The sequence below is a fragment of the Parasteatoda tepidariorum genome, chromosome 7, assembly GCF_982258835.1.
Source record: "Parasteatoda tepidariorum strain Cologne lab strain chromosome 7, Ptep-v5.0, whole genome shotgun sequence".
In the NCBI taxonomy this organism is placed as follows: Eukaryota; Metazoa; Arthropoda; class Arachnida; order Araneae; family Theridiidae; genus Parasteatoda; species Parasteatoda tepidariorum.
The window spans coordinates 113,853,392-113,879,929 of NC_141761.1; the positions used below are offsets into that span (position 1 = coordinate 113,853,392).

General features: G+C 29.6%; 1 protein-coding gene and 1 long non-coding RNA gene across 2 annotated transcripts; both read right to left on the reverse strand.

Moving 5' to 3' along the window:
• Positions 1-236: 236 nt before the first annotated feature.
• LOC147807411 (uncharacterized) lies at positions 237-5,316 on the reverse strand. The gene is made up of 3 exons (XR_015435682.1): positions 5,155-5,316; positions 2,005-2,151; positions 237-419 (listed from the first exon to the last, which is right to left on the reverse strand). It is a non-coding gene; the product is annotated as an uncharacterized LOC147807411 (long non-coding RNA).
• Positions 5,317-8,993: 3,677 nt separating this feature from the next.
• Positions 8,994-26,256, reverse strand: LOC107442324 (uncharacterized). The gene is made up of 4 exons (XM_016055860.3): positions 26,184-26,256; positions 17,617-17,778; positions 14,380-14,437; positions 8,994-10,486 (listed from the first exon to the last, which is right to left on the reverse strand). The coding sequence occupies exons 2-4, from the start codon at positions 17,698-17,700 to the stop codon at positions 9,936-9,938; spliced, it is 693 nt and encodes a 230-aa protein (XP_015911346.1). The 5' UTR covers positions 17,701-17,778; positions 26,184-26,256; the 3' UTR covers positions 8,994-9,935.
• Positions 26,257-26,538: the final 282 nt, after the last annotated feature.

Genomic DNA, 26,538 nt, shown 5'->3' on the forward strand with positions numbered 1-26,538 from the left:
AAACTGATTAAAAAGAAGAAAAAAAGCAATATTTACACTCATATTGTCATAATAAAATAACAGGAGTCACATCCTCAGATTTCTGATTTAAAAAAGGGTAAGCATGGTAGAATAAGCTGCAATTTAATTTACTTATAGCCTATGTCCATTAAAGTGTTGCCAAAATATCTATTAGGGCTTGAACGGTTGTCAAATGTGTAAATGAAATATACATTTTATTAAACAGTAAAGAATAATATACTAATTTCTATAATTTATTGCATTCTTTAATACAATCAATTGTTTCTAAAACAAAACTGTGTCAGTTGAGGCGAACTTAGTCTTCCTGCCTTCCCGGTCGTTGGCGGTGGCAAGAGCTTCACCAAATTTTTCAGCTTTTTCTAGTCAGCTAGTTTCTTTAAACAGTCTGAAGGTAGCAGCTGAAAAAAAATTAGACATGAACTGTAGTTAATTTTAATATTTTTAAATTAAAAGACAAATAGCTATATTGAAAACATTACATGAACTAAAGTAGACATAAGCATAACGCAAGTACTACTAGCAGCGTTCATGCTAATCCCTAGGTTGACAATTCTTTTGTATAGAATCAGAGCAGTTTTTATGGTTTCAGTAAGTTTATAACATATGGAAAACGAGTAAGTTCATATAGTAAGAACCTTAAGACCCTTTACGAGTAAGTTTATAACATATGGAAATTATATTTTATAATATAATAGATGGAAAAAAGTTTTTCTTTGAATAGTTTTTAAAAATTATTTGGTCACCTTTCGATGAGGTGATCCGGGTTCCAATCCCAGTATCGGCTATGAAGTAATTTGTTGCATTGTAGCTAAGTGGTAATAAATTTGGCTTGGACACAGATCCCTGTTCTTTAACTATTAAAACAAAGCTTCAATTAGCAAACCATAATTTTAATTAAAAAGTGAGATCTTTTTTCTCTTGATTTTTAACATGACAAAAAAAATGCAACAGATTGTGTTTATAAATGTCAGTCATTCATCAATAAATAAATATTTAATCTATATATTTTTATATTAAAATATTCCTTTTTAATCTTATATCAAAATAGATAAGTGAAGCTAAAAAAATTTTTAAAAAAATTTATGTAGTCATTGGAATTTTTTTTCACAAAATTTCTTTATAGAAAATCTGATAATGTCAAAGATACTATAAACATATTATGACAAAAAAAAAAAAAAAAAAAAAATACCAGTTACCAGTTAATAACTCTACTGCTTCAAATAGACTTTGAAAAGGAAGAATGACACTAAATCAGGAAAAAAACATCTGAATTCATCAGCCCCCCTTTTTTTCCCTTCTATTTTTGACATATTAGGGTAATTTCCTTCTAATATAACCTCAAGCTTTAGAAATATACATTTTCCACTAATAAAAAGCATTTTTTTTAAAATCATGTTTATTAATTACTTTCTACAGCTATGCCAGTCTATATTAAGACAGCATTTAATGTGTACTTTAATCTGTACACATTTAATGCTATCCAATCAATCTCAAGAATCAAAAAGATTTTTAAAAATGTAATTTCAAATGTGTTGGAATTTAACACTCACCAAGAAAGAAAGTAATTTTAATAACTAAAATTAATTAATGCAGCAATTTATTTAAAATAAATTTTAAAACTAAGAAAAGAAAACAATAAAAGTATCAATAATTTAAAACACTGTTTTTTAACTTTCAAAATCAATGATTTTTTAAAAAAAATCATTTGATTTAAATCAACAAACCCTGATAGCTAGAAGTTGAGAAAAGACGCCATGAAAAATATTACAAAACTTTAAGAGTGGCTAATTTTTGAACTTTGAAACATACAATGCTGTAAAATGTAAAAGTATCAGAGTTTAGAACACAAACTAAGCAAAATAAAACAGGAAGGACCAGGGTAAATAATTTAAGGAACAACTGATCCATTTTAGTGCAAGATAATGACTCATGAAAAAGTAAAGTCTTATTACAAATTTTAAAATTCTAAGTTTATAAAATTACCCAAGATGGCGTTTGTAACCGCTGAGAGGCTTTCAAAACACTGTTTCCTTTTTCATTTTAATTTACAATAGATCATCGCCAATTCCAAGATGGTGCTAAAGTAAAAGAGCATTGATAGCCTTTACAGATGGTTTCAAAATAACATATCTGAAAGAAAAAAAAAGATGTGTATATATATAATGTTTTAATAACCATTACAAAATGTACCACATATTTTATCATCAATTAAGACCATACAAGTAAAACGGGCACGGGATTGCTGAAGGAAGGAATTATCTAAATTTTTATAATATATTATTTCTTATTTCAGTCACTTTATTCTCTAAAAGAGTTCTTGCATTAGTTCTCTACTTTGTAAATGAATGAGAAGCTTCCAAAGCAATGGCCTTTGCTTAAATATATTAAACATTGCAATATCAGATTGTATGTTAACGAATCCAATTATCAAGAATTCTATGTATAAATTGTGTGCGGAGAAATACCCATACCATCAAAACACTTATCCCAGTCATATTTGACTAAAGAATCACATAAGTTAAAATATGTTGCAAAGTTGGGACATATTCAGCTATGGATTGCTTTTCATTTTGATATGTACATGATATCTGCGACAATTTAGATTTTCAAATCACTGACTTTCCATCAATAATTCCAAGAAGTTGTCATGACTTACCGAAGTTACTATTTTATCCGACAATAACACTGCAATAAATTCAAAAAAGCATTATAACATTAATTGAAATGATAGATATAACCAAAGCTGTTATACTACTCCTTGAGGCAGAATTTGTTCGAGCTATCTGCGACAAAACTCTCTAGCACAAATATCTTTCTGCAAGATACTTTTCACAATAATAAACATGTATGTTACTAATTTAAAATAACAAAAGCTCTGTGTTTACCAAAAAAAAAAAATATATATATATATAACTTTTTTTAAATTGAACGTGTAATTTGTATAATAACATTATATGTAAAATTTTTGCACTTTGTTGGGAGGCAGGGGGACACAGAAATTATTTCCTTCGCCTTTTGTAACTAATCATCACAATGAAAAAAATTGCAAATTATTAAATCCGCAGAAGTACTTGGCAAAAAAAAAAAAAAAAAAAAAAAGATTGACGACAAATTCACACGAATATGTCACCTCAAACGAGTGTTTTGTTTCTTGATTAGGCTGTTGTATAAAAATAACGTATAAAAATTATCAGATTTAAAAACTATGGAGAAATCAATAGCAATAACTGATAAAATTCGACAGAATTATTGACCTAAAAAGTAAATATCCAAATACAAGATTCAAATTTTTCAGGTTGCTTATCGGGATATTTAAAATCCACTTGAAAATCAACATCAATAACTGACGAAAATACAGCAGAAAAAATAAATCAATTGACGCTACTATCGACGTATATTGAGCTCGTCTAAAAGTCATTATTCAAATATAACTGGTAAATTCCTGTCAAAAACTAAATAAAGTTAAATTTTTTTTTAAAACTTTTCAAAAGAAAAATCTTTCTGCAAGAACTGACTCTGTAACGTTCAGCGAAAATGTTTCTGTGTCTCTGCAAATCTGCCACGGGGCTCTGAATCTTCTCATTCATTGATATTAAACTTAAAAATTGAGTAAAGAAAGAGTTGAAGCATTTAAATAGCTGAAAAAAATACAAAAGCAAATAACTTTTATATAGTTATTTAAAGCTGCTTATTTTCTTCTTAAAAGTAAGTGTAACATAAAAAGCCTAAACAAGAATTTTAAATTGATTAAAATAAAAAAAAAATTAAACAAATAAAATCTAATTTATAAGATTCTGAAATCACTGAAGTTTAAAAGATAATTCGCTCAAGAAAGGATGTCCTTTCCTTAATTATTTTAAAGAACACAATCAAAAAATTTTATATTTTAATAAAATACGACTGAGATTGGATATTTTGTTACAAATTCAGATATTCAGAACGCTGTGAAATTAGGGGGATTCCATTTTTAAAATTAAAATTTTTAAGTTACCTAAATCCGCAATTTTTTAAAAAAAATAGTTAAGATCATGACAAATTTTGTTCAATAATGAAATCCATGACTTTCTAGGTGTGCAGATACCCTATATGTAGCCTAATAAATACATATATGTACCCAAAGAATAGTATCAGGAGAGATACCCTATTCTTTGGCACGAGTACATGGGAGAAACATTGAACAAGTTCGTCATCTTTCAAGTCATTCAGACATTTTTTTAGTCCGAGAAGAGCAGACAAATTGTTATAGTGCACAGAACCAATAAAAGTAAACAAACAATAAAAGTAAACAAGATCTTTGGGAATATCAGAATTGATTAATTTGATATAATATAATAGTTAACAAACTTCAGTTTATGTAAGTTAAAACCCCTTCTGAAATTATGAATCACTTGATTAATGAGCTACTCGGTTCGGTAAGTAAGATGTAGACACATAAAATTTTCATGATTCAATTATTTTTGTTGTAATTTAAACATTATATATTAATTAGATACATTAAGCATAATATTAAATAATAATTAAACACACACACACATATATATATATTATATATATATATATATATTTACTGCAAACTTGTACGGTTGAAAAGAAAACTTCTTACTAGCAGCAACATTAGATATCTTATTAAATCTTCAGTAGACATATTAAATCAATCTAGTAGACATACTAAATCTTCAATTTAAAATTTCGAAAAAAAACATTTCAATCTACCATGACAAATTAATAATTTAAAAAAATATGCAAATATGATCTATTTGTTAGCTCACTTAGCTTTTAAATTTTTAATTAGTTCAAGTATTGAAAAATATTTTTCATCGAACTTACAAGTTGGCAGGTGTGAAAAAATATAAACATAAGCATGCCAGAAGGCTTAACACCTCCAAACATGTTATAAAATTTCGCCACAGTTTGTGAATATGAGAATTGAATAACGTGATATAATTAAATAGTTAAGCATGCCAGAAGGCTTAACACCTCCAAACATGTTATAAAATTTCGCCACAGTTTGTGAATATGAGAATTGAATAACGTGATATAATTAAATAGTTAAGCAGCCTGGACAAGAAAAAGGAGGAAGTCAATGTAATTCTTGCAATATATTATTATATATATATTAAAAACAGCACATACCTGCCAAGATCAGAGAATTCGCTCACTTCAACAAGGTGCATTAATACCCCTTCATATTCAGCTGGTTTGAGTTTTCGGGCTCGCTAAATCGAAATAATTTTTATTCCATTTGCATTATGTGCTAAGGTATAAATCTTATGAGACGGAATTAGATTTAAATATAAGTAGAGAAAAGATAAATAGACCGCAGGTGTAGCGGAAAATTATAAACAGCATCTTAACGGGTTATAGTTACGGTTCCGAGTGGAATAGATCGTAGATTTCAGTATTTAGAGAAAACGATCGATGTTGTGACAAAAACACGATTGCAATATTGATATCAAATATTGTCCGGGTGTGGTTCGGATATCTCTAAATTTATATTTTAAACTTATTTTTTGGAATTATAACAATTTGAAGTCATTTTTTGTCTTTTAAATGATTAATTTTGATTTAAGAACACAATAAAGTTTTAAATGATAAGTTTTACAAACAGATTTTTAATGTGAAATCGACGGGAATCGTACAATATCGTACACACAATTTCGATTTTCGCCAATATTGACAATGTCGGTCGATGTAGACTAAAGCTGTTACAATATCCCTGTGCTACTTGGGACAGACGCACAGCAAAAAGTAATGCATAAATTTCATAATAATTTTTCTTCATGATCAATAACGTGATTACCCGTGCTTCGAACTAAAATCTTAAAATAAATTCAAAACAACAGTAAAATAGAACTAAATATAAAGTTTAATTTTGAATTTTGAAGGAAAAAAAAATCAAATATTCGCACTTTAAACTTGATAGATAGAAGGGCTGGTTCACTCCTTTGAAGAAACTCTCGCTGCGCCAAACCTCCAATTTACGCCTGTGACGTCATGGTGACGCAAAGTTTGAAATTATACTTCAAAAACGGAGCGTTCGGTCTAACAAGCTGCTCTAACTAATATTGGAGCATTCCTTTTTGTGACATATTCAAAGACATTCGTTGTTTTCTATAATGATTTCCTTCAATTTTTTTAAGTGAATTACAAAAATTTTAAATTAATAACGAAATGCCAGTTAGTGCGATTGCAACTTGCAAAGATTCTGATAGAAACACAAAAGAAAAAAATATAATTTTCCACGTGTGCCCTAAAGTAAATGAACAACTATGTAAAGAATGGCTTCAACGTTGCAAACGAAAAGGCTCAGTTAATATTAAATATGCACGAATATGTAGTAAGCATTTCTTGAAAGAAGATTATGAAGATGATATAAGAAATTGTTTGCTTGGATTGCCGATTAGAATGATTTTAAAATTGCCCTACCTTTACCAAATGCTCTCCTATCTAAGGGAGGATTAATTGTCAGCAACATGAATGGATGTGTGTCAGGAATTTGAGAATATTTTTCAAAGTGTACATGGGACATCTTACAGAAAATCAAAAAGTGCCATTAAAGAACTTATAAGTGAATTAGAGGGACGATATCGCGCAGTGAATAAAACAGTAATACGCTTATTTTGTCTTTCAGAACTTTTATAAGAATTCGCCATCTAAATTGAAACCGCCTAGTTTCTTCAAAAAGAATGGCAGGCGAAAAAATTAAAAAATGGATAAAGTCAAAGAAAATAAAAACTTAAATGAAAAGTTTAAATAATTAATAGTTAAAATTCTCCGAATTTCATAGCGTAGTTTTCAATGTAGTTATTCTAAATGTTTATGATTTCTTTAAATATATTCTTTCAAATTTAAACATCAATAAACAATTGTAAAATTTCTAATATTATTATGAATCTAAATTATAATTTTGTTACAATAAGTAGCGTTTGAGGTTGTTGTTTCCTAATGATTAAGTATAAACAAATTGCCATTAACAGCATATTTTGAAATTAGGATTTTAAATTTAACCCAACTTTACAAAGTATTGTTATCGAACAATATGAAACTAAAAAAGTGTCAATATATGCATTAAACTTTTTTTTTTATAGTAAAATAATAATAAAAATAAAAATTTATAAAAACAAAAGTTTATAAAAATAAAAGTTTTTAAAAATAAAAGTTAAAAAATAAAAGTCTACTAATAAAAGTTAAAACTGAAAATTTTAAAATGAAGTATTTACAGCGTCATTTATGACGACTAGTAAAATATTTTTATTAGCTTAAAATGGTATTTAATTAAATATTTTAGCCAAGAAAATTTTTTCAAACTATGTTTTTCAAAGGAAATAATGTGTCAATCGTATAAAGTTTGAAATCTAATATAAAAAAAAATTCGAACTTATTTTTACAGAGAGAATGATGCAAAGTTTTCATAATATCTTTGCTTGCAATCTCCGAGATCTGTGTACAACGTGACGTCATGAGGAGGGAAATCGTAGCTTCAGTTCAAGAGAGGAATGAACTAGCCCTTTTATTCTCTTTAGCCCTGGATAAAAATAACAAATTCTTACTTAGACCTTAGCTTTTACTTCAAAACATCACTAATACTGCACAAAATATACATATAAAAGTTCAAGCAATTCTATAATTAACTTTTTCTTGTATTAGTGTTAGCGTAAAGAAATTTTCTCAAAATCAGCTTGCTTTACAAAATTTATTTAAAATACAAGAATCTGAAATGTAAAAAAAGTCTGACAACAAAAAAGTTGATAATTCCACAATTAATTTCTAAAAATAAATTTTAATAATCTTAAAAATATATTTTATTCACTTAAAAAAAAAAAAGGTTAAAATACTCAAAGTACTCAATACGCACTATAAACAAACAAAATTTTAGTTTTTCATTCGTTTATTTTCGGTTTCGTTCGCCAGTATACGAAAAAACAACTGTAACTCCATTTAAAAAAATTGAAGTTAAGAAATTTAAAGGGTTTTGGTGAACTAATGAACTAAAATTCAAATATGGATAAAAAAATAATCGAAATTGCTTATTTTCACCCAGTCGAATACCTTAATAAGTCATTGGCAATACTAAAGTGCAAAAAGCAACATGGAAATAAAAATAAATATTATTGAAAATTAGCTATATATAATATATAGGAAGGTTGTAACTAGTCGCAATTAGAGCAGATATGCCTAAGGCTTTAAAAAAAAATTTAAAACTATACATTTTGTGCAATACCTGACGATAATTACTCAAAAAAGACTTCAGACGATGACAAAAAAATAAATTAAGAAAAGGGAGATTAAAAAGATTTTTAAAAAAATCATCTTTTGCATATCTTTAACAGCTTCCCTGATTATCCCGAGTTAACACGGGTATGTATAGATTGCAAATGTTTATTATACCGAGTAAACTCGGGCATAGCAAACTTCGTCAACACGTTTTGTTTTATCACGCTTTTATCCGGCAGGAAGCAAGACAAAAAATAATAATAATCTGCTTTGATTGGAAGTTTGCCAATTTTTGTTTGGGAGTTTTGCTATTTGTGGGACTGCAGGCGTGTTTTGTACAATTGTATAAACGATGGTTGATGAATTTGCATAGAAATAAAATTCATGTATTAATTTACATAGAAAAAAAAATGGCGTTCGCGAGCAAAAGTGAAAGTAATGTAGATGATTTTTCAGATTATGAAGATGTGAACATATGCAAAGACTAATATTTAAATCTTTTCATTTGTCCGAGATAATTTGGATAGTAAACTGACGGTACATTAAATATATTTTACGCATAAAAAAGAATTAAAATTTCAACTTTTAACTTGTGTATTATGTTTTTTTTTTAGTTCATTGTATTTATGAATGAGATAAAAAAAATATATGGTGATTTTTTGCATTTTTTTTCTTCAAAACAATTGGTAAGGGAAGCTGTTAAGAATAGGCAGGTCTGCTATAAGAATAAATTGCATACAAAAGAAAACAAAACGCAATTACGTATATAACATTATTTATTCAATTTAACTAAATTTCGAGTCATCTGAATATGAGGCATGAGATCAAATAATTTCAGAAGAAGTTTACACTTGTAGTATGATGTATGTCCTGTTGGAAAAAATCGTTTAAATTTCCGATTTTGTTTGAAAATTATTTCGTTATCGAAATAAGAGCTATAATTTTATGTGAGAGCAATCAGTAATTAAAGCAATAATTAGCAAGGACATGTTTACAAAAAAAAAAAAAAAAAGAAATAGAATAAGGAATAAGGATTGGACGTACGAAAACATATAAGAACTAGAATTCTTAATGCACAATCATAACATCTGGTTGGATATTGTCTTGAACTTTTCGTTAGCATGAAACTATTGTGAGTTAGTACTTTCAATGATCTCTAATGATTACGAAATCAGAATCAGTTCTTATTTATTAATTTACAACAATTTATGTTTTATATTTCTTTGAAATAGTTTATAGGACAGTTATATATAACTGTAAGAGCAAGAATTGTTCTTTCCAAAAACAATTTTTTTTATTTTTTATTGTTTGTAATTGCATTTAAATAATATCACATTTGAAAAACGTTAATCGTTTCAGGTTTACGTGTAAACATTGTGTAACTCCTGCATGCTTCTCAAGCATGTTATAGCCAGAATTTTCAGAAACTGGGAGCAAAATTTTTTTTCTTCTAAGAATCAGCACTGTGGGTAAATTTATACCTTAAAAGTTTCCTTCTATAATTATTTATGTATCACTAGTTAGTTTTAATGCTTAAATAAAATAAATTTACATTTTCTTTTCAAATTCTGAACTCGATATTCATTAAGATCTCCAAAACAGAAAGAAATTCGATGCATATTTCGTAGCTAAAAGTAATATAATTGATCACATCCATATGGAATAATAAAAATAATTTTCCTCCTCTCTTAAATGAATGTTTATTCTTCTTCACTCTCTTCCTCTTCTTCCTCCTCTTCTTCTTCCTCCTCCTCCTCCTCCTCTTCTTCTTCTTCTTCCTCTTCTACCGGTCTCCTAGCAACAGGCTGGGGTTGAGTGACAACCCTTTGTTGTTGTACAGATGTACTATTGGACATTACAGTAGTGGTTGTTTTAGATTCATGTATATATTCGCCTTCCAGTTGTTGTACGAGTATATGCTGTGTTCCAGGGGGCGTCCTATAGGTAGGGGGAACATTTGGTCCTGCGCGGCACCGAATATAGTCCTCAAATCGCCCCACTGTCTGTACAGGTCGTGGTGATGGTTTTCTGTTTGCTTGGTACTCGCTGTCTTTAGGTGGCCATATATCGTCGTTGCATCGCTTAGTTGGCATTGTTCTTGGAGCAAAAGCTGGTGGTCTATTTCCTAGGGCATTGGCATCTGGATTCCAGGCTTCTCCTACTTTGCCATGACCTAAAAGACCTACATCGTTCTGCATTTGGTCTTGACCTTGCTTCGGAGGTGGCCATACGAATCTTTTACCTGGTCCTCCTAAGAGAAAAGTAAATTAAATTCATTAAACACTCATTTAATTTAATAGCTCTATTCGTGTGAATTCTGTAGATGCAATCAAAATGAAAGAGCTCAGGAAGAAGAATGTGTTAGCACTGTTTTTCGAAGGAAAATAATTAAAAAAAGCCGCAGTTTAGGTGTCTTAAACTTGATGCAAAGCTGTAATTTTGAACTACTATACATACCATCTTGCCGTTAAAAGAATAATCTGGTATTTTGAATAAACAACACCAGAACCGGGAGTATAGTATCCACTCAGCTTTGAAGAACAATTTTTTTAAAAAAAAATTGTCTATTTGGCGAGATTTTGATGAAAATTATCAAAATCAATTTATATAAGGAGAGAGCCTTCGACCAAGTCAATCTTCATCTATCAAAAGGTACCTCAAAAAAGAATCAAGTTAACATGTCTTATGTACTAGTGAATTGGTTTTTAATATTTTTAGTGGTAGTTACGCCGAATTACATCCCTTCAGAGTTTTATCTCTGATAGAATTTGATGAACGAATACGACTAGTTGATTAATGCTGTTTATATTTCTTTTGCTCATTATATTTTCTTTCCTTCTTTATTTATTGGCCTGGAGTATTGCATTTACTTAACGGGATTTTTGAGCCCTATTTTGAGAGCAAATCAACTGTTCAATGTGTACCATCCATCGATGTTGGTGAGTCTCATATCACGTCTGGGTCACCAATAAGGAGGAGAGTGCTTACGACCATGTCAACCTTTATTATCTACTATATCAACCTTCATCTATCAAATGGTAACCCTAAATAGAGATAAATTACCATGTCTTATTTACTAGTAAATTGATTTTTAATATTTTTAGTGGTAGTTACGCCATAAATAATTCTAAATCTTTGCAAATTTTTGCTATCTCAAATAATGTAGCGTCTAATAACTTTTTAAATATTAAAAATCAGATCATAAACGCTTTTCCTATTCACAAAAACATAGTTTGTATTCGTATTGAACTTTTGCACGTTTTTCAGAATTAGAATAGAGGGCATTGATTAAAGATAAGCCTAACTTAACCTAACAAGTAAAGTTATCGCTGTTAGGAAATTATCATGCTATTTGCTAAAGTTTTTTTCTTCATGTTTTGACAGAGCTGTCTGAAAATTGCTTGAAGTGTCATTTTATAAACACACAATACAAGCACAAATTAAACGCAAATTACTCATTAATACGGCTTTTAAAATTCTCAATGAAAGCAGTTTTTTAAAGGAGATTTTTTAATTTTTCTTTACATTCCAAAATTTATTCCCTAAATTAAATTTTCGATAGAGGATAACTTATGTTTGTCACTATAGACATAAAATCAAACGAAATTGAAATTTATTATTTATGAAATCTTATAAATTTGGTAAGTCTATTGTAAAAACTGTGTTTCAGCTTTGAGAAGGTGGCATTCTTTCCCTTTCGATTCAAACATAATCTTTAACACTATAAACATGAACGTATGGCCCCATCGATTTGGAAATTACTTATCTGTTACTCCCTGTGCTACTACTTTTTTCAAAAGAAGGAAACTGAACTTTAAAAAGAACGCTCGGTTCAAATAGATTAATGATTTTCAGCTGTAAATAGTAAATAATTTTTCACTAGATATTTCTCTTCTTTTAACTGACAACTTTAATATTTTTCACGAAATCTACGACTTCTATGTTTCCTTGTAAGCGTTTACTATTAGAAATTTCAGTGATCATTTAGCAACAGTATGAAGAAAATTTGATGTACAGTACGAAAAAAAGTGAACATTCTGAATAACTTTTGATCCCATGATCGTATTTTCGTGTATTATGATTTAACCTAATAAATCGGTTGAATAGTTTTTGAGATATCTAATTTTAAAAAGTCGTATGTTTAAAATTTGTACTCTTCTGATAATTTTTCAACAGATTCATTTAAAATGGTAAAAAATACTTATATTTTAGTTTTCCAAATTTTTTCGACTATTACTATAAATAATAATTTAACAAAAAGAAATAATTAAAAAGTAATAAATAATTATTAAAATAATTTTTTTGCTTGGATGAAGCTGGATAAATCTTTGATAAAACTAATTTTATAATTGAGTGCATAAACTTTCAATTCCGCGCTGAAAAAGAGAAATTCATATAAAGGATTCCGAACTGTCGATCTCTTTGCTATACCTTTCAAAACAATTTGACCATTCCAGAAAATATTATCCAAAAAATATTTGGTTCCTAAGCCTGTCTAAAAAAGTATGTTTATTTAGAGAAAATACATTTTTTTAGTCTGATTTTAACATTTTGAGTCTGATTTTAACAACTTAATATATCGGTTGTCCTAATTAATTAGCCTATTTGAAGAGTTTAGTGAAAGAAGCAGGTAAGTGACATCTAGGTGATTGTGAGTTAATGAGCTTTAAACGTTATTTATTGATAATTCGCTCAATCTTTACGTTTTTAGTATATCTCTGAAGACGTAACTCAAATGTTTTGAGTTATGTCTCTATTCGACCCAAATTTTTTTATGGAGGAGGATTTAAGAATCTTTAATGGTTTTTATAGCATCTGATTTTTTTCATAAAATAATTTTTTTTCCACAAATAATTTGTTAGAAAAGCTAAAATAAGTATCCATATAAATGTCTGCAAATTTTTCACTCTTTTTGGAGAAAAAAATGAAAAATTGGAAAAATTATGTTTTGATTCTTTGTTTTCTTTGTTGTGTTTACAATTCTTTATTTTCTAAATTTGATGAAAATTTTTTTTCCACACCACTATACATGTAAATGAGTCAAAAGCGCATATGAATCGCTACTTTGTTCCATTTCTCTCGTCGTGAGATTTTTAAAATTTTGTCAAAATTACAAAAAGTTCTAAAAGTCTTATTTCTTAATTATCTGCCAATCTTTAAAATGTTTTGCTCCTACCGTTCGATGACAAACAAGTGATTTTGTACGGTTGTTCGTTCAATATTTGTTTCCTAGAGTACTTACCTTGCTCTAAAAAACTCAAACTGTGCTAATTATCTCTTTCTTCCATTGAGTACTCTTTCTTTACTAATAGATTTAGTAATATTAATAAATGATATATATTTAAATAAGACTGAAATAAGAACTTTCCCCTGTGTAACTTTCCTGCTTCTTCCACTCAGCTCTTTATTATTATTTTTTTATATCCGTCGTTGTACAGCCGACCCTATTTTGGGTTTACGGCTACTAATGTTCAACTCAGTAGCCTTGTAATTTTTAACCCAATCCAGAAGACAAGAGAAGTCCTGGATCAGTACCTCCAGAGGTTTTGATTTGTTACGGGAATATGGAGGACTTTGCGACTCGACAGATTTAACGTGCATCAGTCATCAGTTACTACGCGGGGATTCTTCGGTTGGCGAGAATCGAACCCACGATGAGCTCTTTATTTATGCTTAGGTATTAAAATTGAGTCTTAGTACATAAAACTCTGGTCATTGGATAAAAAGTTATTCAAGGCTTTTTCTTACTCACAGTATTTTTAATACGATACGCAGTTGCATCTTGTTTTCGTTAAAATTAAATCTTAATTTACCAATACTACGGGTCACTTTAAACGGAAACATGGCTTAATATTAAGGGGACCAGAAAGTTGGAGCATTCAATATTCTTTAGACTTAAAAACCGCTTTTTTCGATTCCCTTTTCGATCCTGCAATGAAAGGTTGTTGATAACGAGGGTGAATACATTATTGATTAAAAATAAAATCTTGATAACAAATATCAAATACACATTACTTTCCGGCCCCCTATTATTAAATTTTCAGCAAATTTAAGTTCAATTATGGTTCAACTTTGAACCATTTTTTCTCAGAACCATAATTTCCAATCTCTGATTGGTTTCGTGTGAAAGAATTAAAATCTTACCTTCTCGCACTATTGTAGGAGAAAAGCCTGTTTTTGGAAGATATCGTACGCTTGATGTCTGCAAAAAGAAAAAAAAAAGAATACATTTTATTATATTTTATTTTATAACCGGCGTTGAGCAGCCGACCCAATTTCAGGTTTGCAACTACTAATGTTCAACTCCGTTGGTTTGTAATTTCGAACCCAGTCCAGAAGACAAAGGAACTGGGAGAAATTTACCTTCGTGGAGGACTTTTAGACGGAACTAAACTGCGTTTGCGTTAGAGAGGAAAAACACGAAAACCTCCCACGGTTAGTCTGACGGTAAGAGAACTCTAACCCATGATCTGTCTACCAATGTGGATATATTAAGTCAGCACTGTAGTCTATGCGGAATTCGTATCTACCAGCCATCCCTGGGATTCGAATCTGGTTCACCTCATTGGGAGGTGAATGCTCTATCCCTTGAGCCAACAACAACTCTGGGAATACATTTTGTTAGAATTTTTTATGATAATATCTTTTTTTAAGTAAAGAGGCTTTGTAATTTAAAGTTATTTAGCCGATTAAAATATAAAAGCCACAGTTAAAAAGTCTTCATGAGTTCTACACTATTCTTTTTAAAACGGTTAAATAACTTCCTTGCTTAAAAATAATCTAACTTTTTTTTTAATTTGTAAAATAGCTTATTTGCCAAAATTTTTCCACAAAGGAAAAAAAGAATTAAAATTGATTAAGACGCTCAGTTTTAATTTTTGCATAATTTTCATGAAGACAGACAATGTAGTGTTGTAATATTTTTCGAATTTATGTCAAACATATTAATAATTAAATTTTTTTTTATTGTAATGAAATGCCGGATGTGAGTAGTTTTAGTTAAAATTTTTGACATTACTTAAGTATTATTCCATTTTCGCCAACATCGCAGATTTTTTAGTATCTTTCAAATTTATTTTTATATAGTAGTTGATTATACAAATCCATATTTGGCATAAATGGTCGACGACGAGATAATATTTAAGTACATATATTAAATTTAATATGTAATTGAATACAAATAATAGAGTTAATTATTTTCTAATCGTAAAAAAAATTTATTCAGAATAAATAATTCACTTTTTTTATTATAAGTTTTTTTTTAAAAATAAATATAATTTTTATTTTAATATTGAATCAATTTATTTAAAATGTGTTAATTAATATCGAGTAGGTTAATAATAATTATAGTCATTTATATTAACTATATTTATGTTAAAAAATAACTAAAATGAAGAGTTATTAACATAGTTTCTTTCTAACATTTTAAGTATAGCTGGCACTATTAGAATACATATAGTATTTTTTAAAATGATCAAATTTATTTTATTAAAACCTTAAGTTTTCCTCTGATTTGTGTGCATTCACAGGATACTGGTTAACGAAAACAAAAAACTAGTATCCTGTGAAAGCAATTTTGTTCTGAGGTTGTGAGTCCGACGTCAAAATTAAATATCACCATTTATTTATTTATATATAATTTTTAAACATTTTCTAATTTCATTGAAAAAATAGTAAATATTTTAATTACTAGATGGAGCCATCAGAATACATATACGTAGAAAATAACAATCGTGGCCATCTGAATACAAGTAATACTAATGTTCGAGCGGGAATAAATAAGTCCATCAAAACGTCACCCTACATAACATTTCTTATTAGCAGCAGCAACTGTACAACTCAACTCAAGGTTTCTACTAGTTTCACAATTATATATTAATTACATCATAGTATGTGACGTCATAACATACGTCAGAATAACAAATTTCATAAAGGTTGCCATCCTTAAAAACTAATATTAAAAATAATAATTGTTGCCATACTCAAAAAACTAATAAAATAAATAATAAACAGAAACCGAAGTTAAAATCAAAATTAGCGAGCGGGTAGAAATAAGCTGACTTCCATTTACGAAAAATTTTCGTTTTCCACCCGGTCAGAAATAAACACCCCTTGACTTTCCATGATGACATCACTTCCGCCTTTTATATCTCGCCGTCTAATACTTCTGTTAATTTTTACTTACAATTTTTTAATTATTTTTTTTTCTTATTTTATTATAAAAGATACATTATATTGCTTTTAAAAGTATTTTTTATTGTATTTATAAGTATTTTTGTATTGTTTAATGTATGTTTATTTAATGAAATAAAAATGAAGTTAAATTATGAAAAAAACTTTCATACTTAAACATTTAAGAAATTTCTGTTCATAGAGGTCAAGTAACATTTTGATCAAGAATTTTTTTATGTTGAGATCAATTCGTGTAAAATTTTTTATATAGACTAATTTATAAGGGTGACTAGAATTTGAAAAAATTTAAAAAGTGGCAGAAAAATTGGTGGAAGAAAATCAGTTTAACTAGTTTTTATGTATCAAAAAGTATGTTACTGTGAATGACCGAAATAGGTGGTTCTTGACATCCAACGGTGAATGTTAACAATCAAATAGTAGCTTTGGTGAATGTTCGAAATATATACTAGGTCTAGTTAAGTGCCAATGCTCGGTATACCCTACATCAATGTTTTTTATATGTCAATTGCCAGTGCCCAGTATGCATTTAACCGGTACTCCGAACACTGATGTTTCTCCTAATCTATCCTCACCAGACATTAAAATATCGAATAAATATAATAGTATCAGAGAATAAACTAATATTAAATCGGATATAACAAATATATCGGACATTCACCAAAGCGACTATGTGATTGTTGACATTCACCTGTGAGTGTTTTCTAGTTAAAAGAAATCTACATGCAGATGTGTCAAATTTTTCGGAAATTTTCTTCTTGTGGTAAAGCTCGTTTTAATGTAATTCTTTGTTTTATAAATTTTATTTAAACTTACCATCCACATCACTACACGTAAATGATTCATGAGTTCATGTGAATTGTTCTGCCAAGGTGAAGCTCTTAAAATGTTATAATAGGACCATAAATTCTGAAAACTTAAGTTTCTACCACTCTATAAAATATTTTTCAAAATGCATAGTAGTTGGCAGCTCAGTATATGTCAAAACTAAATCTAAAAGATTTCAAGCCACTGTAACAATTTATTTTTCATTTTTCCGGATAGTAGAAATCCTGCTTCGAGTAAGAATCTTTTCTACACGAAAAGTTTATTTTTTTTTTCAAATCAATAATATCAATTAATAATGAATCATTCGTGAATAATGATTGATCAGTCAATCAATAGGGAATGAAATAGTTTTTTTATACTTACTCTTGGTGGCCATACATCATCCCTTCGTCTTATGGGTACGAGTGTTGGAGATTCAACAGGACTGTACTCTTCCCCGTCACTCATACTTATATTCTATTCTGCGCGCTAAAATAATTCGCTGGAACCTTTTCGTTTATTCTCCCCCAAATACGCAACCTGTTCCTGTGAAAAAAACAAGGAAGTTAAAAAATATAACATACAATTTTTAGAATCAAATTACCTTGAGTATCATTATTATTTTTTCTATTTTAAGTAGTAAATAAACTGAAACAAACAGGTATTTTTTTCTTCGTTATTTGTATATATGTTACCAGAAAAGTAGGATATTCGGCATTGTTAAGAAATCGGCAACAAATAGTTCGAGAGCCATGAATGACGGTTTAAATCATTGTTATATTATGACTTTTCAGTAGTTTAACAGTACTGATAAATTAACTGCGAGATTGACAAACAAATTCTGACGCATATCCATCTACATGACGAATTTTCGTTAATCAAAACAAGCTCAGCTTACTCCCCACTTAACCGACGCGCAACACTATCTAGAGTTGCAATTTAAGAAAAAAAATAGAAATTGCAACAGTGAGAAAGTAAATAGGAACAGTGGAAAAGTAAGTAAATAAAAAATGTGACGTCATGCATTTTAAAAAATTTCAAAAAAGTCGGATATGCAAAATTCAATTTCTCAAAAACTATTTGGCCTAATTTGCTTTGTATTCTGCTATGTTAAATTATATTCTTTAAAATAATGCAAAAAATTTTATACCTTACAGTTTTTTTTTACTATTATTTAATAAAATAATTAAAAATAACAAATATTTACTAAAATTTATTTTTTGCATGGAATTACTTTTGGACAAACGAGTTTTATAATTGCGTGCAAAAAATTTTCAATTTGCTTTAAAAGTTTCCGAGATATAGCGAAATACGAAAAAATTAAATTAACATTAAGGGGTGCAAACTTTCAACCTCTCTCCTGATCAAATCGATCCCCCTTTAGGATTATATTTCCCAGATTGCGGCTATTTTGGAGGTTAGAAATCCGTCGAAAAAAAGATATGGTTTATTCAGAGAAAGTACGTTTTTGTTTCTGGTTTCGTAACTTAAATTATCGTCTGCACTTATTTATAAGCATATTTGAGATCCCTCCCTTGAGCCATGAAGGTTGAGTCCTAGAACGTGAGGTTCCAATCATTAGATCAAAAGTTATCAAGGGTGGTCCGTTTATTTTTTTACACATAAAATAATTTTTTTTAAGGCATGCTTAAAAAAGTAGTACTTAAAATTTCTTATTCCCTTTATTATTTATCTTCAGTAATTATATGCCATGGTGCTGGTAATGTTAATGTTAACTATTTGAGCCGTGATGGCTCAGGGGATAGAGCATTCGCCTTCCAATGAGGTGAACCGGGTTCGAATCCCAATCGATACGAATTCCACATCCGGCTTGCACCGACCACAGCACTGATGAGAAATAACCTCAATGGTAGACGAATCATGGGCTAGAGTCCCCTTGCCGTCGGACTAACCGAGGGAGGTTTTCGTGGTTTTCCTCTCTAACGCAAATTCGGGTTAGTCCCATCAAAAAGTCTTCCTCGAAGGCAAATTTCTCCCAATGCTTGATACAGGAGTTCCCTTGTCTTCTGGATTGGGCTCAAAATGACAAGGCTACGTAGTTAAACATTAGCAGTCGTAAACCCAAAACATTGGGTCGGCGCTGTTCAACGAAGGTTATAATAAAAAAAATTTAAACTATTTTTTGTCGAGAATGCATCTTTCATTGACACAAATAGTTAACATTGACAAAACACACAGATGTTAGATTCTATCGCGACAAGAGAATGAACACCCCCTATTTTTATTTCTTCATTCACTAACCAGATAGCTATTAGTCGTAGTTTTAGAACTAATGCCAACCTGATATATAGGGCAAGGTCGGAAAATCACGGGCAGCTGTTTACATTACTAAACTTTAAGAAGAAAAAAAAGCAGTCAGGGTTTCGGATGCCTTTTAATACAGCTATGTTTAGCGTCTACTTTTGGCGAGATTTTTTTCCCCTATTCGCGAAGTCCAGACAGTTTAGCGTTAACTCTCCTCATTGGATCATTAACGCTGTCAACGTCCATAAACACTGGAATGCGTGGAAATCTGACATAAACGAGTTATACTTTAAGTTACTAAAAGAATCAGACTGGAGGGAATTTCCAAATTTTGCAAACATGTATCTTTTTTTTTTATGACTGTTTCTTTAAGACCGGATATAAAAAAAGTAGAATTATTTTTCTTATGATAACTATAAGTAGTACTTATTTTTCTCAAAAGCTCTAACGTAAAAAAAATGGCAGGAAAATTATTTCCTTATGAGAGTATTTATCTAGGAAATTAACGATAGTCGATAACCACTAGAATACACTGTTAATTTAAAATAATTATTAAATTAAAATTATCAATTTAAATTTTTAAATAATTAAAATTATTAAATTTAAAATTATTAATTTAAGCTGCAGTGAATTTTTAAAAAATTATAAAAAGGAATTGTTTACTTAGTTTGAAATAACATGTAAATAAATGTATTATCACTTCTTACGCATTGGATTACTATTTAACTCGCACAACTGGATATCTGCAAGAGACGTCAGGCGTGGATAAATCGTGGTATTTGTTTCTGTCCCGATTCAGCAGCCAATCAGTTTCGACATAATTGTGTGACGTTTATTGTAGGCATCTAATTAAATGTGATCCGAAAATAGATTCAGTTTGGTAATAAACCAAAATTAATAACTTAACGTTAATATGCAAGGCACAATCAAGTGATTAGGCACAACCATGTGATTTCAGCGGTATTCTTCTTCTGGAGTTGCAAGTACCCAATTTTGTCCCCAACGGGGTTTGTAATAAGCTTAATAAACGAAAAGTTTTAACAATTTCGATGTAGACATGTTGCAAAGTATTATTACCTTTAATTTTCAAAACATTATTATGTTGTATTTATTTTTATACACTTGAAGATATGATGATTATGGAGGTTTAATATTATATTAATCAGCGTTCAATTAAAGTTCATGTCTCAAGGATCATAAATATTATCAAACGAATAATATATTTAATAAATAATTTTTTTAATCTAAGATTGAATTAACGTGAGAGACCTTCAACAATTTACTCGTGTGGTAGCCTAGTATGAAAGAATAGTCACAATACCCCTCATCCATGTCGTAAAAGGCGACTAAAATGGGTTTTCAGTGTATGGGTAGCACCTTACCCCTGGGGATTATATCAGGGGACTCCAAGTTGGGGCTTAGGGTTGACACCTCTATCCTGCAAAAACTTCTTGTTACGAAATCCTTTGAAGAAAAATTTCGGAAGACCTCATGGAAACGATTTAAAAAACGAAATTTAGAAGCTGAAATCTTTTTAATTTACAGATTTAGAAAAACAAAGTTCTTGATTTACAAAACTCTTGACAAATGCTTCTGAAGCTTGGACAGAACTGGAGGAAAATTGTATCGCAAATACTTGAGAGAAAGATTTTGCGGAGTATACTGGGTGGTGTAAATGAAAACAATTACTGGAGTAGGAGATTTAAGTTTGAACTGTGGAAGATTTATAAACAACCTGATATTATTAAATATATAAAGATAAATAGAATGAATTGGATGGTCCACGTGATTAGACAACGTAATAAAAAAAGTATATTTCTTTTTAGACACAGTGGAATAAGAAAGCGGAAAAGGCCGCTGCTGAGATGGGCTGAATCGGTGGAGTCTTCAATCAGTGAAAAGAATTAGAGATCAGAGATAAGTCGTTATGGAGAAATCTTCAGAGGAAGGCTCACGTTGGACTTTCTGGCCAATTATGATGATGATGACCTTCAACAATTTATTCTATTTTGGTTTCCAGTCTGAAACATTTCAGAATTCTTCGTTTGTAAGTTTATTTTCGTGAATTTTGCTTTTAATTTGTGTATAGCCTGAAGAACAAAAGCGCATATGCACATACATACCTCTAATCACATTTGTTCCAATAAAGTGAATAAGTTATGAAGAAAAAGAAAAATTGAAGTTAATCAGATATGAAAGCTAACATGTCTCACTTTATCTGCAACTGTCACTTCGAATGAACTATGAATAAATGCCGGGAACTATTCCAAAACCTGACATATTACCAGACAAATGTTAGTGTATCTAAAATAAATGATATCCTTTGTACCAACAAGTGCTTTCTGTCCATCAAGTTCAGGAGGAACAAGAAAAGAGGAAAAGAAGAATCATCCGCATGTCCATTTATAAAATAAGTTTATCTATATAAAGATATTTGTCTCTGAAATAAGCACAATAAAAAATGGGATTTCAATTGCTGCTACTGTTCAACCTGCAAAAAAAAAAAAAAAAAAAAAAAAAAGAATACGAAGTTTTTCTTCATGCTAATACTTTACTCTCATCTGCTAACAAAAAACTAAAATTTTGAGCAACTTGTTTCTTTACACTTACCTACATTATTTCCTCGAAAAAAAGTGCTAAAACAAATTCATAGAAGCCAATTCACGGACCTGGTGCCCAGTTCCAGAACACTACTATGACTGTGAAGTAAGCAGAGTATTGTTTCAAAACCAGCTTATCTTGTTTTCAATTATATTTATTGATATTCTGGGCAGGATGAAAATTTTGAATTTGTCGAATAAAATTTCTACTTTACCAAATCATAAAATAATATTTGCATGATACTAGCAATAAACTAGTTCATTAATTTAATAAACAACGTCAACCACAAAAAAAGAAATTCTTAAGATTTTTCAGAAGTAGTTGTGTTTTTCGGAGATTCAAGCTTTAAACAATGACAGAAAATCAGATTTTCATTTAGAAATATACATCTTTGAAGAAAATTGACTAAAAAACAAACAAACATTTTTCAAAAAAATATGTATCTGCTAAAATAACGCAAAGAACATTCATTCAAGAATTTGTTTGAATTTTCTAATTTTTCATTTCGATATGTTTTCAGTAATTAGCAAAAATATAATTCCATAGAAATGCAATAGACTTTAACTTTGTAAAGAAAAATTGTTTTAAGTGTTCTCAGAAGTATTTCAAACTAAACAAAGGATAAGAATATAAAATCAAGAAACTGAAGAGTTTATATTAAAAATTTTTCATTTTATTTGAATTTTCTGTTCTATAAAGATTCGGTAATTAGGGAAAATGAAGAGATAGCAATGTATGTTTTCATTCTCAATAAAAAGAATTTTTTTTAAGAGTCCTCGGAAATATCTGGAATCTTCTTAGAACAAAATGTTTCATCGAAATTCCAGTAGCTGTAGTCACTAAAAACGAACGATGAAATGGAGCGAGGGGGTCGTTCTCTTTCTGCTTTAAAATTGCATTATTTTATTGCACTCATCTCATCCGAGATGCTGAGTTGTTGTGCTATAACTAGGTGGTCGCTATATATAGCAGCATTGACTAGCGATGTTTATATTTCTCTGTGGGAGACGGTAGAGGGAAAAGTTGGCAAGCTTCGTTTTCATTGTGTCGGATTCGTGGCTAATTAGTTTCGTTGCTAAACATAATAGAAAATGCATACTGTAAAATTTAGAAACAATAGAATATCGGTATTGTTACTAGTAAAGAACTGTGCCTAACTTTATCCTCTTTAATAGCTGATTTAATGCTTCAAAATTATTAATTTAATAGTGTTCATTAAAGCTTCGTAAAAATTATAATTATTGCCGAATACCTGCTATCTAGTTTATTTGCTAAACAAAAAAAGAAAACGCATATTGGGAAATCTTTAGACAATCATAATGATTGCTTTTGTTACTAATAAATTGCTTTCAAACAACTATACCTAAATTTCGGAATTATCCTTTTTAACAGTTGATTTAATGTTATTAATTCAATTCTTTTATGTTATTAATTCAATTCTTTTATGTTATTAATTCAAAATTGTTAATTTAGTATTGTTCATTAAAGCATCGTAAAAATTATAATTATTGCTGAATGCCTGCTAACTGGTTACGTTGCTAAGCATAAAAGAATATGCTTACTTCAAAATTTCGAAGCAATGGTAATTATCGTTATTGTAATAAATTGCTTTCAAACAACTGTGCCCTGCCTGTGAATTATCCTTTTTTTAAAAGCCCGTTTGATGTTATTAATTTAAAATTGTTAATTTAATATTGTTTATAAAAGCATTATAAAAATTATAATTATTATTGAATACCTGCTAATTAGTTCCGTTGCTAAGCATAAAGGAAAATGCTTACTTTAAAATTTCGAAGCAATAGTGATAATTAATACAGTTCATTAGATTTATATAGATTATTTATATAGTTGATTATTAATATAGATTTGCTATCACTTTAAATTTGACATAGCTAATCTTATTTTATTTTATAACCGATTTTACTTCTTTTCTTTTCTTTTATTTTAACAGCCGACCCAATTTTGGGTTTACTTATATCCAATGCTCAACTCCGTAGCCTTGTAATTTTGAATCTAATCCAAAAAACAAGAGAACACCTGGATCAAGTATGAGGAGAAATTTAAATTCGTGCAAGCCTTTTTGATGGAACAAACCCGCATTTACGTTACAGGGAGAGGAAAACCACGAAAACCTCCCTAGATTATCGTGATAAAAGGCGGACTCTAACCCAGGATCCGTCCATCACTGAGAATATTTTACGTCAGCACTGTGGTCAGTGCAAGCTGGATGCGGAATTCGAATCAACCAGCCATCGTTTGGGTTCAAACCCGGCTCACCTCATTAGAATGCTCTCTCCCCTGAGACAACACTGCTTGACATAACTTATTCACATTAATTTTGAGTATACTTGCATGATTTCTATTTGAAATTTGGTAATGATAAATAATAAAAGGCAAAGGAATTTTATCCCCACGCTTTAATAAAACTATAATAAAATAGTTCTGACACCACTCTTGTTCTTCTTACACAGATTATAGAAACTGCAGCACCTAGAAATAGCACCTTTTATTAAACTCTTTATTTGTCACTACTTTATATTTTTTTTCCGGTTGTGGCCAACCCTGGTTGAGAGTTTATCAATTTGAACGAAAGCTTTGGCAGTACAAATTTGTCGAAAATGCTATACCGTTAATTCAAAAAACATGTAAATGTATATTATAAATAACATCTCACCGAACGTTTAAAGTTTTTGAAATTAAGACAAAGAAAGAATATTTTAAGAAATATTATTTCAATTGGAAAACTTAGATTACGACGCATAAACAGTTTCTTTTAAAAGATGTAAATAAACGACCAGATAATTATGTTATAACCGTCTTAAACGCTGGCAACGGTTTTTTTTTCTTTTTTTCTTTATGAAAACTGATTGCTTAGTTGTCATTTTATTATCACTGTAAACATTATGGAGGGGGGTGGGTTAACACATCTCAAGTTTAACAGTCCTGAATATTTAACCGTTCTTCATAATTTCCTCAGTGAAAGTACACTTGTCGATGAATATTTATTTTATTTTATTATTATTTTACCTCTCTCTTCATGCTAAATCTTTGTAGTTCCCATAACGCTATTTTAAATAATGTAAGCTAAATAATTAAAAAGAAATGCTGTATTATATTTTTATTCAATAGCTAACAGTCATAAAATAATGTAATTATAATTCAGGATGAAAAATTTTAAATTTCAGAAACGAAAAGAATCTTTGCAGCTGTGTGACCATGGAAAACCGAATAATAAAAGTTCATTCAATTTAAATCCAAATTATATACTTAAAGATTTTGCATATGGTTAGGAGGATGCTCCAACACCCGTTGATTGCCTATCATTCATACTTGTTTATAAAAATACTTTAAGTTCCAATAACATTCAAAGAAACTGGAATACAGGCCAAATTATTGGACCCACTATAAGATTATATGTTAAATATTAATTATGCTATACAGCTTTATTGTTTTCACGAGACTGAAATGGGTTTGCACTTGTTTACGTTCGTGTATCAATTGGTTTAATTAGACGATAAATGAAAATTCCCCGATTGGATAAATTAGACGATATACTACATAAATATGGATTATTTATTATATCACGTATTATATTAGTATATTATAAAAATTGGACCAAATTACTAGAAGCAATGTAGCTTTTTAATAATTAAACTTTCTACACATGTTTATATGCAATACTTTTATATTTAAATACGCATGTTATGGGTTTATATGCAGGAGATTTTTTTATATACTTTCTTTTTGTATTTATTTTTAATGTATTGCATTACAATGTTAACCCCAATTGATACACGAACGTAAACAAGTGCAAACCACGTAAAAACAATATAGATGTATAGTATCAACTGATAATTAAGATTTTACATAGAATCTTATAGTGTGTCTAATCATTTGGTCAGGGACTGTAATTCCTTTAAAAAATAAATATGCAGTTTGATCACAAAGTTTATTCAAATAACGACATTTGCTTCTTCATTCTAAACCCTCTTGAATTCGTGATCAAGCAATTGGAGCATACATTTTAATTCTAAAATATCAAAAAGAAGACTTATTACAGATGTGAAAGGTAAATAAATACTCACGGAAAGTTTAGAGGCTGCGGAAGATGAGGAGAGGGCGATAAAGAGAGAGAGAGAAGAAAGTAAGTCGCTCTGTGGAGATGCTGGAAGTTGCTATTTCGATCTCGAATGATGACGGCCGCCTTCTTGCTTTTTAGAATTTGCAAGGCTATCCAAGGCGTCTTCTGGGGGGACATTCACAAATTGCCACACTACAGGACGTTTACGGATTTTAACACCTGTCATTCTACAGTCCCTGGCCAATTTATTAGACATAGAATGTAAGATTATCAGGAGATCTCATTCATCATTGTTTTTACGCGGCTGAAACCGCTTTGCACTTCCTTATGTTCGTGTATCAATGGGTTAAATTAGACGA